Source organism: Strigops habroptila, chromosome 7 (genome assembly GCF_004027225.2).
Source record: "Strigops habroptila isolate Jane chromosome 7, bStrHab1.2.pri, whole genome shotgun sequence".
In the NCBI taxonomy this organism is placed as follows: Eukaryota; Metazoa; Chordata; class Aves; order Psittaciformes; family Psittacidae; genus Strigops; species Strigops habroptila.
The window spans coordinates 50,107,657-50,124,250 of NC_044283.2; the positions used below are offsets into that span (position 1 = coordinate 50,107,657).

At 40.7% G+C, this 16,594-nt stretch overlaps 1 protein-coding gene across 7 annotated transcripts in view; it reads left to right on the forward strand.

Moving 5' to 3' along the window:
* Positions 1-14,311, forward strand: part of BMPR1B (bone morphogenetic protein receptor type 1B) — a 244,252-nt gene extending 229,941 nt beyond the window's left edge. For all 7 annotated transcript variants that reach the window (XM_030492681.2, XM_030492682.2, XM_030492685.2 and 4 more), the window contains 5 exons: positions 4,005-4,197; positions 4,619-4,916; positions 7,230-7,405; positions 8,797-8,927; positions 10,459-14,311. In XM_030492681.2, the coding sequence (XP_030348541.1) occupies positions 4,005-4,197; positions 4,619-4,916; positions 7,230-7,405; positions 8,797-8,927; positions 10,459-10,584 (924 nt within the window). In that variant the 3' untranslated portion in view covers positions 10,585-14,311. The remainder of the gene's footprint in view (positions 1-4,004; positions 4,198-4,618; positions 4,917-7,229; positions 7,406-8,796; positions 8,928-10,458) is intronic.
* Positions 14,312-16,594: the final 2,283 nt, after the last annotated feature.

Sequence of the window (16,594 nt, forward strand, 5' to 3'; positions counted from 1 at the left end):
AAAACCCACGGTCATTTTTCTCCATCATTTAGGCCTAGACTTTAAGAAAGCTCTGTCATATCCGATACCAATGTCCCTCTAGCAGCCATTTAGGACCATTCCTAGTGAGTGCTTAAAATTCATCTAATTGAGAGGGGTTCTTGCTCTTTTTTTGCTTTGTTTTTTTTTCCATAATGCCTGCCTGGTCTTGGTCTGCGCTTAGTGCTTCTACCTGTTGTAGTGACAGAAATAGTATTATAATTTAGAGCAAACACCAGGAACTTGGTTGTTCTTCTCTGGAGAATGTGTTCCCAGCAGTCCACGTGAGTAGTAGGTGCCCTGAGGCATCTCATAGCAGTGCATGGCTTGGTACTTCATCCTAGGATGCTCATGAGACAAAAAAGATTGAGCAAGGCCGGATGTGGCTGCTTGTTCTTTATGCCTTCCTCTATCCCCATGAGCTGGTTAAGATGGGATCTGTGGTATTACTGGTGTCCCTAGGTCTACTCTTGCTGTGGAGAGAAAAACTAACCTGCTAATCTACTGCTGTAATGGCCAAGGTGGCATCCCGGCTGGGTTGTTGCTCAGTAGGTCTCAGAGCTGTGCCAGTGCTCCATGAAGCACAAATCATTCTGTCTTCTGCCAGTCCTCCTCAAGCCTGGAGACTTTGCAGCCTCTGGATCCAGTGTTTTTCCTGAAGGCTATGAAAATGCATACATTTTTTTCCCCAGACTTCCCTTTTAAGTAGTGATTTTCTGTGGCACAGAAGAAAAAGGAGAGCTATAAAGAATTTTGCATTTGGTAATAGATGTTTGCTGCATTTCCCAGAGACCTATAACTGCTACAGGCTCACTAGAAATACACAGATTAATATTTCTGGGCTAATGTCTGAAACAAATATGTAGAAAATTCCTGGCAATAATGCTCTAGACTTTATTGTGGAAGAGTTTGTTTTCAACTGTATTATTTCTTACCAGAGTGAAACATGCAACGTTATTATTCCAGGAAAGTAAGCCACAGATTTATTACAAAATGTCACTTTATGCTAACCAGTAATGTTTTCCTTCTGTGCAAAACATTTATTCTAACGGGTACAAATATTATGCCAAAACCAAGCATTAACCAAGGTTTTATTGGTACTTTGACATTCAGCAAACGTTCTTTCTCCTGACCTGTTTGTACCTCTGACAGATAAGTTTGCTGCAGATCAAATGCTGCCAATCAAATTTTAAACTAAGACAAAAGTAAATTTAGTTGTAAATAAAGGCTTTAAGCCAACAAGCCAGGGTGCACCACGAAGTCTGCGCAAGCAAGCAGAACCCCATTGGCGTTGACAGAGCAAGAAGTGCAGGCGAAGCTGCTGCCCCCATGAATCTACATGCAAAATTGGAGAAGGAGATTAGACACTGGGGGCATTTATTTCAGTGGTCTATATGAAGAGTTTGCTGAATTACAGTTTGTTCTTTACCTTTTCATGTACTTTTTTCCTAATTCCTCTTCCAGTGAATTTCGCTTTTCAAGGGGCTGCATCCCAACCATAGGTATGAAGTTCTCTGGTCAAAATACTGATGTTACAAATGGTTGGTTTGTCTTAATTTTCATCTGAGGTAGCTGAACATATTTAGCTGAACATCACAAAGATAGAATGCAGAAAATAGAGACAGTGGGTAATTGGATTGATTCCAGTCAGGGAGAGGAAACGAAGGGCTATGTAACCTTACCTGGCTGTTCCTAGAGCTCAAAATGCACAGAAAGATATAATCCCCCCACCCCAAATCTACTCAGTGTAAATAATTCACATGAACACATCATTCAGAATGCTTATGAAATCAGTTCACCCAACAATTTTGATTAGCCAATTTGTTTTAGAAATTGTAATCAGTGTACGGTACAAGAAAGGGCTACATGCCTTAAAATGAAATAAATTGTTCATAGGAAATCATTTGACCAGTTCTAGCAAGAGGAAACCAGGTTAAGGACCTTCACATAGTATTCTGCCGCCTGAAAACCCGTAACAGAAATGTGTTTTCATTTTCTTAATGTAATTTAATAAGGAACTTTTCATCATTAAGTATTGTAATTCCATGTACTTTATGATGCCATTACATATATTTACACAAATTAAGTTATTTGATATAACTGCATTATTGTTCAGGATGCATTTTTAAAATGGGCAAAATAGAAAGCGACAATGCTAAAATGACATTATAAAATGTTACAACAAAATTCCAATGTAATATAACTGTTGTTCAATCTCTATGAGAGTATAAAAGAAATCAGTTTAAAAAATAAAAGCTAATCTCTGTTGCTGGCTTTCACTGATATTATTCAAAAATAATGACACTGAAGCTACCATCTTGGAAGTCAAACAGTACATTATGGGGCTGGAAAAATGAAATTCTGTTTAAATGACAGAAGAAGAAAGCTGAGACTTTTGAAATATAGCTTTGCATAAATGCCACTGTATGTTTTTCTTCTTTAAATTACCTAATATGAAAACCAGTAATTATTTACAAAATAAATTATAATAGACCTTACCTAATAGGTTTTGATTTCGTCTTTGGACATACATTCATGCTGAAGTGGGCTTGTGTCAGTCCTGCTCTGCAGTACCAAACTGGTAGTTTCCTCTGGACCCCTCAGGGATAACAAAGCAAATTATTTTAAAATCAAGTTTTGATCATTTCTGTTGTCCAAGATTGCAAAAATATTTGGGATTACATGAAATGCATGTGGTTTCATAGGGATTCAGCTAGTGCACACTTGCTGCAATAAACTGCTTGAAATTTGCATGTGAATTATGGCAAAACCAAGAGACCTCAAATTTGCATTTGTCCAGATTTTGCCGATTGCTTGAGCCTGATGAAAAACCAAAAATCATTAGCTGTGGATTGAACTGGCCGTACTGAAGAACAAGAGGATGATATTTTAATGTCTTGTTAATCTAGGGTTAGGCTGAGTGAAGTGTGAAAACCAGTGGGTTGTGTTGCAGCATTTACTTGACTTTTTATTTTTGGACTTTTAGAAATATGTGATCCATGGACATGCTCCAATCCTGTGAGAATGTATTAGGCTTCATTTATCCAAGATTTTTTGTAGTCATAAAAGCTTGTTAAATGTAGAATCAGTCCATCTGATATGTGGGGTCTGCCATCTTTATGAGTGGTATCTCTGCAACACTGCCGAGTACACCGATCTGATGCTATGGCTGCCTATAGCTTATGCTACAGTTGACTTTAACATCAGTTCACAGTATAGCCACTGACAAAGCTGGTATGTACACTAGAGAGGGCAGATTTAAAGCTGTGCTTCCATATCTTCAGGAAAAAATCTTACTTTTTATTACTATGTATTGATGGTTATTAGAATTAATGTAGGTACATAGGGTCTAACTGTGTAAGTAGTGGTTGAGGTTCCTAACACCCAGTTTATATATATTGAAATTATTAGGCATGGGATTTTCAGGCAAAGTGATAGGGAGTAATTTTGCTAGTTTTGGAGTACTGATATGCTTTTGGCTCTTGTGAGCCTTGAGTCTTAACTGTGTTGAGCATGTAACCAGCATGCCCATTTTAGTTAAAAATGTGTTAGCTACCCCTTTGGAATTTGGTTTGCGTTGGAGTGGCCAGGAGTGTTTTCAGTCAAAGCTTTTCCAGAAATAATGAAAAAATTCCACCAAAAGTGGGAACATCCCACAGGAAAATGAAAATTTCAAGGACTGTAGGCCAATGTTTCCTTCACACAGACTTATCTACTTCCTTGAGAGGCCATGGTGTGTTTTGTGGATTTTTTGGGATTGCATGGAAAGGCTTCTTCACAGTGACAGGAATGGTCTCACCAGCACTGTGTCCAGGGGAAACAGGGAGCATCCGTGTTGCAGTGCTTTACTGAAATCCACATTGCAATGGCTGTGTATCCCCCTTTCCAGCAGGCTTGCAGCTGGGGAAGGAGACACAGAAGGAGGGAGGTGAATGCAGAAAGCTTCTGCTGAGCAAGATGTAACTGCCCATCTTGGCATTTCACAGGTTCAAAGGACCATTGCAAAACAGATTCAAATGGTAAAGCAGATTGGAAAAGGTCGCTATGGAGAAGTCTGGATGGGAAAGTGGCGTGGCGAAAAGGTAGCTGTGAAAGTGTTTTTTACCACTGAGGAGGCCAGCTGGTTCAGAGAAACAGAAATCTACCAGACTGTTCTGATGAGGCATGAAAATATTCTTGGTGAGTGAAATTAAAGAGAATTATTTGATAGCATACAGGTTTCTTAAGTTTTAATAATTTTGTATTTCCTGTTGTCTGATGCCCTTTCCTATGTGCTTTGTTACCTGCTGTGCTCTGCAATTAGCCACCCAGCACTTTTCAAAAGAAAGATGTTTCAAGGATTACTGACACATAAATAAAAGTTAAAAAATAGTGGGTTTGGGGGGCTGATACTCCAACACCACACATCTGTTTCTGCCACCTGCAGTTCCATATCTGGGCTTTCTGAAAATGTGTTAAAGGCTAGAGGTGCATGGAGGTAAGATGAAAGAATTTAAATATGTTATTAAAATAGAACCATTAAAGTGGCTGTCATTCAAGAGTTCTGAGCAACCAAAGAAAGCCTTGAGAAGTATTAATTTTAAAACCTTTTTTTCTGCAGGATTCATTGCTGCAGACATTAAAGGTACAGGATCTTGGACCCAGCTATATCTCATCACTGACTACCATGAGAATGGCTCGCTTTATGATTATCTAAAATCTACTACCTTGGACACAAAAGCCATGCTAAAACTGGCTTACTCCTCAGTTAGTGGCTTGTGCCACTTGCACACTGAGATCTTCAGTACTCAAGGCAAACCTGCTATTGCCCACCGTGACCTAAAAAGTAAGAATATCCTGGTGAAAAAGAACGGCACCTGCTGTATAGCAGATTTGGGCTTGGCTGTTAAATTTATCAGGTGAGTAGAAGTGAGGAGGGCAAGAAAAAGTTGGTAAATCAGAGGCAAACTCTGCTTTAGTTTGTGATTGAGGAAGCGTGCACATGTGAATAAGCACCTGCAGTGTATGTGCTCATCTGTATGTGTCAGGGGGGCTACCTGTGTGGGTGAGAATACTACATAAACACATAATGCGGGTGTATAGATAGTCACTTTTTAATTATCTAGCACATTCGTTGCATTTGCATAAAGGTTCCGTTGTCATCACTTTGCTCTCGATAGCAACCCGAGCATTGCTGCTACACACTAAAAGGGCGTAGCACTGACAGGTTGAAGTCATGTCAGTAAACTTGTCACTGAAGCTTTCTGCATGTCTGATCCCAAGATAATACATTCATAACTTATATAGCATAATACTAATCATTTGCACAAGTTACTAATTGGGATTTATTGAAAAGCACCCCATTTGGGCTGCCTTTTGTTTAATTTCCTACAAATCAAATTGCCGAAGTACAGATTTGATTTTTGAAATGGCTTTTAAATTTGATTTTAAAAAAAAGAAGGTTGTGTGTTTAAACAACTTAGAGCAGACAAGTAGGACTTACTCACTCCTGGGGTTCATAAAGGAGTCATTGCTGTCTGACAGCTCCGTTGAAAAGGAGCTTGAGCTCTCGGCAGTGGTGGAGATGTGTTCAAAGTCTCTGATTTTCCTGTGTACAGAAATGTGACCATAGACTGAAGGTTTCAGTTTCAGAGGTCAGCTTTGAAACTGTGCATTCCCCGAAGTATCAAAAAAAAAAATAATTTAAGAATTCTGTACAAATCTTGAACTGAAATTATTCAGAGGGTAAGGAAAGGTAGTTTTTATGTTCTCTTCTCACTATTCACTTATCTACCTGATTTCTTGGTGAGGCTTTTCCCTTATGAACCTAACCTTTCTTTAGGGAATGAGGAAGGAATACTTTTACTTTGAAGAACAGGGTCCTAGAAAACAACTTGAAAATACACTATTTGCTGTAAAAGTTTCAGGGAAGAAATTCACCCTTTGTGGGTATGCCTTGCCTGACAAGTACAGAGTCGGCATGCTGCTTAGGTATGAGCTGAGGAAAACTAGAAACTACCAAGTGTTGCTATAGAGGAAGGTGAAATATATATTTGTCATAGTCCAAATGGAATTTACATTACGTACATGACTTGTTTTCATGCTGAATCTTTCCCTAGGCAGCATTTCTCAGGCAATGATGAGGAACAGAAAAAAGTAGTTGAAAGGAGTGTGCTCTTGCTGAAGCTAATGAGTTTAGTAAAGTTCTCTGCATTTCTCATTTTATTTGAAATGTTGCAAGACAGTGCAGGTCACTGGATTAATGTTACATTCTTGGAGGTATGCAGAAATACCACCAGCATGTGTATGATTTAGTGACTGTATAGGTGACTGGTTGTACCTCAGGCTCAGCTTTTTTTGTCATATTCATAATGATGAAAAAAAATTGCTCTAGGTGAAGAAAATTACAGAAGAATTTGTGTAATTATTCTGCGAGATTTCATTGTATCCATCACATTTAAAATACATATGTTTTGAATGTGGGGAAAAGGAAACAGACCTTTTTAAGCTAACCACAATATATGGCATATTAAACTTTTAAAAACATTAAAACTGATACAGCTGAATATGAGTTAATAAGAAAAAAAAGTAGTAAATCCAGTCACGTAATTAATAGGAATTTTTTTTCCCATTAGGTATACATTGTATTTTCTGGTAAACGTGTGATGTATGACACATTTGGTTAGATTTTTTTACACGCTTTTGTCTCTCTATTTACACATCTTGATGTGTAAAGGTTGGGAGACATCAAACATAATGCATGCACGAAAAAAGGCTAGTCTCCTCTTCCTTGCAGATCTGATTCACTATAGCTAAGTGATACTGCCTCAGCTATTAAGTGTCTTCCATTAATTGCTGAGACTAAAGCATTAGGTGGTGGAGTATGTTAAGAAAATAGCATTTGACGAATATGTGATTGTTATCATCATCATTAGAGCTCAGGCTAATGCTAATGAAATCTCACAGATGTTACAGCATCCCTGTTGAGTCTCCATCGTGGTTCTGCATTTGAATGCTTAACATAGCCTCAGGTGGGTCAGCCTTTTAAGGAGAGTTGCCTTTACACTAAGAGGGTTTCCTTGTAAGAATCGTTCCATTAAGATTATGCATTACTTTTGACCTTGTTTGAGAGTGGATATGGTGTGAATTTACTACTTCTTCCATCTAAATTGCTTTCTTTTCAAGCCACTTTATCGCATGTTTAATGCCCTTTTCCCCCCTTTTTCTTTTAGTGATACAAATGAGGTGGATATACCTCCCAACACCCGTGTAGGAACAAAACGCTATATGCCTCCTGAGGTGCTGGATGAAAGCTTGAATAGAAACCACTTTCAGTCGTACATCATGGCTGATATGTACAGTTTTGGACTCATCCTTTGGGAAATAGCGAGGAGATGTGTTTCAGGAGGTAAAGAGCTGAGAGATCACTTTTAATTGTATCAGTGAACCCCATTTATAACCCAAATCTTCTTTTACACCTTTTTCACTGGGTAATTGTTTTTACTGTAATGAACAAAAGTGGATAAACCATACAGGTAACTCTCTTAGTAGCTGTTCTCTTGTTGAAACTTATTTTAAAGCATCAGTCAGTGCTACTTCAACAGCAGAGATTTAGACTGTATTTTAATGGCTCATTTGGAGGCAGCTGATGCCTGCACTGAAGAAGGAATACAGAACTCATTTGGGGGCCTTTCCAATGGCAACACATTTTTGCTGGACTGAGGGTATTAGCTATTTTAGCAGAAAGAAAATAGTGATTTCTTTGTTTTGTTAGAGTTAATTAGAAGGAGGAGGACAAACAATTTGAGGGGATGCTGTGCCACTGTTTAAAATAAATAATCTGTTTATAAGACAAAGAGAAATTAAAAAAAAAAAAAAAAGAGGGGGAAGTGGCACTCATTACATTGTTGTCATATCAGTGATTTCCTTCTGATATCAGGCATTCAAGTGTGAGGACAGCAAAGATAAAGCAATGCAGCCAGCTGCAGACTTAGGGCATAGATCCATCCTTGTACATGTAGGCTATGTGTGCATTCTGCACGTAGAGCTCAGTGTAGTGCAGAAATGATGGGTGTTATTACCTCTATTTTGCCACCGAGGAAAGTTAAATGCAGAGAAATGACTTGGCAGCAGTTATGTGCCAGATTGGTGGCAAGTAAGAGGAGAGCATGTCTCTCTCGGGTCTACACTACCTTCACCAGACTTTATGTGTCTTTAAAGCCCGCAGTATTGTGCTGAATGCTCGCTCCATCGTTACCCTAGAGGAGCTGAATTTCACTGATGAGCATTAAGATCCCTGTTTACAAACTGGTAGAGTGTATTGCAATGATGTCATGTAAAATCTGTAACATTGCTGTCTTTCTTTGTTGTTGTGCACAACGTGTTCTTGCCAAGCTCTGAAAAGGCACAGAAATGCCCTTTAATATATACTAGTTCCACTGATTAGAAGGAGACCTAATTCAAGATTAATTCTCAGCCAGATTACTCTGATAGAGGCCCTATGCTAATAGTTCTTCGTGTGATAGCTTACTGGAGATTGCTGGATGGGATAGCACTGGTAGAAACTGTCTCACTTGGCAAGCAGTTGTGCTTTCAGAGTAGGATACCTGACCAGTCTTTACACGGCAGTGGTTACATTGGAACTTGGCTGTGGAATAAACTTCTAGGGCAGGGAATTCCTTTTAAGGAGAAGCACATCTAATTGTTAAACAGTATGGCCAATCTGTTATAAAATGAGAGAGGAAGAGGGTAGTGGAAAGTGTCTTCTGCAAGTGACAGGCAACTCATTACTTCTTTCAGGAATAGTTGAAGAATACCAACTTCCATACCATGACCTTGTGCCCACCGACCCCTCCTATGAGGACATGCGGGAGATTGTGTGCATCAAGAGACTACGCCCTTCGTTTCCCAACAGATGGAGCAGTGATGAGGTATCGTCACTTTTAAAGTGCAGCCTGTGTTTTTAAGCAGAGCGAGTGAGTGAGGTTGACCCAGTTCTGCATCATTTTGACTGAGGAGGAGCTTTACCACTGATGCTAGCACCAGTCACAGTGTAACATGGCTTGGGAAGGAGCATGACCTTCTCAGATATCCCCACTGAAGGTTTCAGAACCCCAGGGGCCATAACCTACAATATTTGCAAGCGTGTTCCTTATGTGCTCTCTACCAGATCCCACAGCAATAGCAAGCTGTGCTCAGACCTTCTTGGACTGTCTGTTTTCCTCTTGCACTCATTTTGCTTTCTGTTCCCTGCATTAATAGCATTAAATCAGTGCCTAGCCAAAAAACTTGAAAGAAAAACTGTTTTGTATTATATAGCACAATTGCAGTGTACTTGGTGTACTGGCAGCTACTTCAGCATATGCTGATATGTGGGCTTTAATTCCAGCCTTTTTCCTTTTATAAGAAGGAAATATCTCCTGTGTCTTTGAAATGAAATGAGCATACAGCTTTCTGTGATCACTGTGTGCAGTCTTGGAAACACGGTTTTACTCTAATTTTATGCTAACATGATCACAAGATACCAGCAATAGTACAGACCACAGTAGCTGAGCTGCACTGATCATTCACTCCTTTACATCTTACAGAAAACAGTGCTCATGTCCCTCTTTGCATTTTAGCAGAAGGCTGTAGATGTGGCCTTTCAGAGGAGATGTAGGATCCAGAAAATACTTTGCAGAATAAAACAAGGAGGTGAGAGGGATGGGGGAGAAATCTGAGCTCTCCCTGCTGAGCATCTGTAACAAAGCAAAGTTGTGCTCATGGGATCGGAATCAAACAGTTGAGGTACCGCAGGCAAACCTGCTCTCAAGATACTATGGAGGAGGGGTCATTAATCATGTTAATTGGCACAGTTTAATGATGTAAAGTTTTCTACAGTCGCAGAAGACAGCTGCCATTTGGGAATAGCAGTGTGTAGATGAATATTCTACAGGTAGATGGAAGATTTAGGTGGCATTAGATGTAGGCAATTTGGGAATATGGGGGAAAACCAAAACAACCTCCTTGGGAGGCTTGAGGACTTGTGCAACTTGTGCAATGGGCAGGAGCCATGGGTGCGTGCTCACACTGGGCTGTACACCAGGGGCTGATTGCTGGCTGAGGAAAATCAATACCACTGTATTTGTACAGCAAAGGGCTCACTGTATAGAGCCATGCTTGTGAACGTCAGGCTGCGCAGGTTTGGGAAAGGGGAAATAAGAAAAATGCTCTTCTGGAGCGTATAGCCAAGTCTAGACTATAATTTGTCACAAATTATAAGAGGAATTGCCATGATTGGAGAACTCTCCTTAATATACAGACAGCAAAAGCTCTTGAAAAGCAATACCAACCAGCATGTTGTCTGTTTTTTTGGCTGCCCTTGGGAAAGACCTTTTCCCTTCAGTTTTTTGCATTGCTGCCAACTGCAGTCTCCTTTTCCACTGACCCAGGGGGTACTTTCTCTCCCATTTCTCTCCACAGTGCTTACGGCAGATGGGGAAGCTGATGATGGAGTGCTGGGCTCACAACCCTGCCTCTAGGCTCACAGCCCTGCGAGTCAAGAAAACACTTGCCAAAATGTCAGAATCCCAGGACATTAAACTCTGACTCGGCCAGAGGCTGCTCTCGTGAAGGCCCATGGAAAAGGACTTTCTCGCGCAGGCAGAAGTCCTGAAGAGCTATCAAAAGTCCTCAGTAATAAGTACCTTCAGTACAGTCGTGCTTAAGAGCAGCTGTAAGTTTGTTGAACAGCTTTTAGGGAGACTATCCTTTGCGAAAAAATCAGCTGAATTTTGACATAGAAGATCAGAAGAGGCTTGTCTGCCCTTGTTTACATGGGGAAATACAGTTTTCATAACTGGTTTAAGATTATGCATGTTGCTTTCCATGAAAGCCACTTATTATTTTATTATTATTATTGTTATTATTATTATTTTGATTGTTTAAAAAAGATACTGCTTAAAATTTTATGAAAATAAAACTTTTGGTTAGAAGTAAAAAAAAGATGTATATTGTTACATTACAAAAAAAAAGGAAGAAACTGCTGAAAATGAAAGCAAAGCAACTTTTTCATTCTGAAGAGACTACTGCAATCCAGCATTTAACAAAACAGGCGGGTGTGCAGCTCAGAGGAGCTGTAATGGAAATCATCTTAGAAGTCACCTACATGCAGAGACGACTTTCCATAGCCCTGCATGTGCAAGTGGTTCTCATAGTTATAGACATTAAGCCCAATTGCATTCCTGCCATGGTTAGAGCACAGGCAGCTGGGTTCCTATGGGTGTCCTGTCCCAAGGGAGACCATACTTCATTTGAGATAATCAGGAGCTGTATGAATATGTTTTAGTGTGGCTTGTTTGAAGTAGTTCTTCATGTTTTCAGGAAATCTGATGGGTATGGTACCAGGATGAGAAACAAGTGCCCCTTTTCTTGGCTTTCTTTTTTCTTTCTTTCCTCCCACTGCAAAATAAAGTGTTTTGTGTGTGAGTGGAAATGAAGTACACATTTGGATCTGCTGGTGAATTTGAAACTGCTGTCATGTACATACACAACCACTGGGTGAGAGGAAGTTCCTTGTGAGAAAAAACTATTAACTTGCTCTTTTGTCTGTGTAAAAGTGAGGTATCCATCTACAAGCACAGCTGGAAAACAAAATAATCTGTGTTTCCTTTTTTAAGGGAAAGTGAAAAACCTCAAAAATTCCCAATTTTGGGGGGTGGCAGTCATTTTTCTTTAAACAAGGAGACCTGGTGCTTCCCAGCTGCAGTAGGAAGCCCACAGGGAAGGAGTGCGGGACTCAGGTGGATGATGAAGGCTGGGCACCGTGGCTGACAGCAGGCAAGTACATCCAGCACTTCTCCCGCTGTAGGGAGAGGCACCACAAACCAAACCATTTGCCTCAAGCTTCATTTGCCTTACTATTTCGTGCAGTGTTCCAGAAGCCTCCATGCCTCTGGGAGGCACCGCTCTGCTGCCAAGCTGGGGCCGCATAGCATCATGGTTCCCAGCAAGAGGAGCTTTTAGAGGAGAAGAGCAAAGGGAAACGTATTGATGGTCTTTCCTCTTTCCTGGGGCTGCAGCAGTTGCTGTGGTGTTCGAACTACAGAAGGGGAAATTAGAGGTGGAATATTCCCTGTGAAGTACTTTCTTTAGAAAGGTCTCTGTTCTTCATCAGATTATGAAAATGAGATGTGTAAGAGTTACCAGTTTACCCTTCTTTACCCTTATTTTGTTTTTTGCCTGCCTATGTCGTGTTTCACTAGATGGTGTTCAATTTAATTTTGAAGTAAGTAAGTCCTTACAAATGCTGCTTTGATTATGCTAAGCCTATTTCTGAATTGAAATAATTGCCATGCTGGATTTAGCCTCAGCATTTCTGTAATGCATCTTTTTTCCCCTTTTTGGACAAAACTTATTTATTTGTGGTAGGTAAGTATATAATTGGGGTTTAACTTCACAGCTCCCTGAAGGTATTTCTAGCTGGAAAAATTACCATTTTATAGTTTCAAGCTAACAGAAAAATGTACAGGTTCAAGAGACTCAGCAAGACCTCCATGATTATAGCTATTAAAAATTTCAATCAGAGGATTTTTGTTAATTAGAGTGTTTTTTCCGCAGTGCAGTTTCCCTGCCTGTACCCCAAAATACCGAGGAATACAAAAGAAAATCTCTGAGAGTTAATAGTACACCAAACCCTGGCTCCAAGGGGGCAAAACTGGTTTCCCCTGTCCTTAAAAAGCAGTGTGCTTACTTGGCTGAAAGCAGAGTTTGCTCCTCTCCATGCCTGCCTTGGCTTGAAGATTTGTGGCCCAAAATGAGGACAGCCCAGCATCTTTTCACCTTTTTGTCTTACTGAATGGAGCCACAGGGTTTCCACTCTCACTCGTTTCACCTTCATGCCCTTTCATACAAACCAGCACAGCCCCAAGGAACTGGAGTTTCTCAGCTCTGACAAATGAGACCATTGACTTTGGCAGCAGTTGGGGGCAGGCTCAGTTGATCCACCCCTCTGCACGTGGTCCCTGCAGGTCCTGGGTAAGTGGATGTGCAGCAGAGGATGTGCCTTTTCCCTGCTGTATTTAAGTGTGTTTCATGTCTGCTTTCCTCAAATAGAGATTTTTTTTTTTTTTTTTTAATTATTATGGCATTCCCAAAAACTGTTTTGGAGGGTGCTTTCCTGGCTGGTGGGCAAGGCATGCGATGCCCTTGGCACCTGCTGTCAGTATGTGTTGCAAGAAAAAGGGCCAGTCACTGGTTTTCTGAACAAACTTTACCGTTTCTGGTCCAAAATTAAGGGATCGAAGATACTGGTTGACAGGTTACATAAAGTGTGTATGTTAAATGTTCAAGTTTATGTGTTTTTTATATATATATATATATAAAAATATATATATATTCAGTTGGGAGTCTGGAATAACTCCAGTGTGTGGATTAAGAGTAAACTATTAAGGATGATAAAGCACTAAATAAAACATAATATTTATTTATGAAAATGCATAAATGACAAATTGCTGCAACGGTGCTGTGTAGGAAAATAAAGAGAGAGATATATATGTGAGGAGACACACTCTGAGAAAGCAAAAGGTCTGCGGTTGTTTAACTAGTGCCTGCCCATTTTCTCCCAGGATTTTACCCAATGAAAGGCCAGATTTTACCCTCAAGTCTCCTACGCGCTGTAATCTGTACTGTTGTAAAGGGATATTCCGAAGGCCTAAGAAAACAGCCTAAGGCAAGCGTAGAAGTCATTCTAGCACTATGACATTCAAGTTACCAGCTGCATGGTTGACTTTCTGCAACACTTACTGAGTATATTGTGGTTTTAGCAAGTATAGTGACTACAGGTTAGTACATTTATTTTGCCAGGTGTGGCCTTTTAATGTCACTTCCAGATTTTGGTAGTTTCACAGTTCACATTGATGAAGGCTTGGAAGTCAGTGGTGAAGATAATTGTGGCTTCAGTGCTCAGAAATCTGGAAATCCAGTTTTGAAATGTAAATCGCTGAAGAAAGTGTAGTTCAGCGACTTATTGAGATAGATAAGATGGCAGAGCTAAGTGGGAGAAGAAGAAAACAAAAAACAACTCACCAAAAAAAAAAAAAAGAGCTGCCATCTAACAACTGCTATCCTTTCTCTAGCACAAAGTTATTTCTGTTAAAGAAAAGGTTGACAATGTAAAGACTAAGAAACTAATTTGTGTTCTTTTTTGAGAACCAGTGCCTTATTAAACCTGTAAATACTGTAATTAGAAAACCCAGGGAACAAACTGTGTTACATTGTGTTTGTTCAAACTGTATATGGTTGCTTTAACATTCCCCCCAAATAAAATTGTTTCCATCTCCCTATGAAAGAGGTTGCTTTTACTTCTGTTTACTTCTCGTGCTCAAAAAGCACCACCTTTGGGTTCAATTTCCCTGGCTAGATTGTTTTGACCATGTATTTGACCAAGGTCCCTTCCAATTTTATGTATTTATTTTAAATAAGATTTTTCCTCTGAGCAAACAAGTAAACAGCAAGATGTTGCATATGTTTTCACTGGCATAAAAAAGCATCACCCGTTTTCACAACTCAGTGAAGAGAGAAATAGTAATTAAAATAGTGTTATCACTAATAGAGCAGTCACTCACATTTTGTGGCTGATTATGTAAATCTATAGAAATTTGGCATTCGCATATTTTTGTGAGGCCCCTTCTTCCTTTCTTTCCCCCACATATTTATGAATTGTGACTATTTTTAATAGCACAAGAGGTTATCTGTGCACGAAGCTATATTTTCTAGCCATGTGCTTCAGGGGAAAAAGTTGCAGCCTACATACATTGTGTCAGCTGAAATGTGGCACTGCTTAATACTGAGAGATGTTGGAGCATATGTATCTCGACATACAGGGAGATATTTGTGTGTATTTGTATGTACAGCCTGAGCTCTCTTCTTGTTCTTTCTGCAGTGCTGTGTTGCATCATGCAGCGTTCAGCTCATTCCTAACGTGTAATCACCTTGTCAGTTACTTTCAGAGTACGTGTGTAAACGGCATTCTTCCTTTGAGCCTCATCTTGGTGCTTACACAGACCCCGCAGCCCTCCTGCTTTGCCCCAGGCTGTCTGCCATCAGCAGCGAAGCTTTGCAGTTACTCTCCTGCAGCATTTGCACATTCCCTTGGCCAGGCCATATCTAGGTGTGAAAGCCCCATGCTTGCTGACCGTTCTCCCTGGCATGGTCCTTGTATCCTGTAGTTTTGGGGCTGCTTCTGCCCTGCACACCCCCGCCCCCCGCTGCATGGTGCTGAAGGTGGTTTGGTGCTCCAGCACAGCCCGTCTGGGCTGCCCCTTCTCCAGCATGCTGCTGAGATAGGCGTTTCTGCAGCTGCCCTCTGTTCCTCCCATCCTGCTAGGTTTTTCCACTAACTTTCTAGGTACAGCTTTTTGGGGCAGTCCTAGGCTCTGTTCTCATTTTCTTTCATCTCCACCTTGCTAGATGCATGGCTATTTAGCCTTGGGCTTAGCTACCCGTATCTTCTGCAGCTGCAGGCGATGTCAGGATTGTTTTGCTTCCATTCAAGGTTGGCAGAGTCATGCTACTGTCCCGTGCCAAAGCCAGAGCTCTGCTTCCCTGTGATGCACACCAAACAGTGCTTTTCACTGCTTGGGAAGGAGAGCTGCCAAATGCAAACAATGGAGCAGACACTTCCCGGAGTCTCGGAACAGCTAGAGGTGAGGTACATGAAGGAGAAGTCCTTGAAGATAGCAAGTCCAGAGGAGAACGACAAAGATGATCAGAGGGCTGGAGCACCTCTCTATGAAGACAGGCTGAGTGAGTTGAGCTTGTTCAGCCTGGAGAAGAGAAGGTTCTGGGGAGACTTTAGAGCAGCCTTCAAATATCTAAAGGGGGCCTACAAGAAATTTGGAGAGGGACTTTTTACAAGGGCATGTAGTGACAGAGCAAGGGGGAATGGCTTTAAGCTGAAAGAGGGGAAGATTTAGACTGGATATTAGGAAGAAGCTACTGTGAGGGTGGTGGGGCACTGGCACAGGTTGCCCAGGAAAGTTGTGGATGCCTCATCCTTGGCAGTGTTCAAAGCCAGGATGGGGCTTTGAGCAATCTGATCTAGTGAGTAGAAGGCAGGAACTATATGATCTTTAAGGTCCCTTCCAACCCAAACCATCCTATGATTCTATGATTGATAGGAGAGAACTGCTTGGCCAATACAAGGCTGCAGACCCAACCCATGGGGGTGTCAGAAACCAAAGGAAACTTTGAGATTGGCAATACATGTAGAGAGGGCGAAAACAGTGGGATGGACAGGAAAAAGCTTGTCTCCTGTGAAAGCTAAGTATGCAAAGGGAAAGGCAGACAGACACTAGGAAATCTAAAAGCAGTGACTGTGTCAAAAGCGGGCATCTTAATTTTGCAGAAACTAGCCCTGCTTGCAGCTCAGCTCTCTTTAACAGTGGGATCATATGGTTGCCAAAGTTACCATTGAAGAAGTTATGCTGTGTGTCGCTTGGGATACAGCTCTTCTCTTCATGTCATAGCTCCAAGTCCTCTTCATATATAATCTACCTCTTCCGATTACAGAGAAGATAACAATAAAATAATTAAAAAAAAATTAATAGTTCTCCCTCCA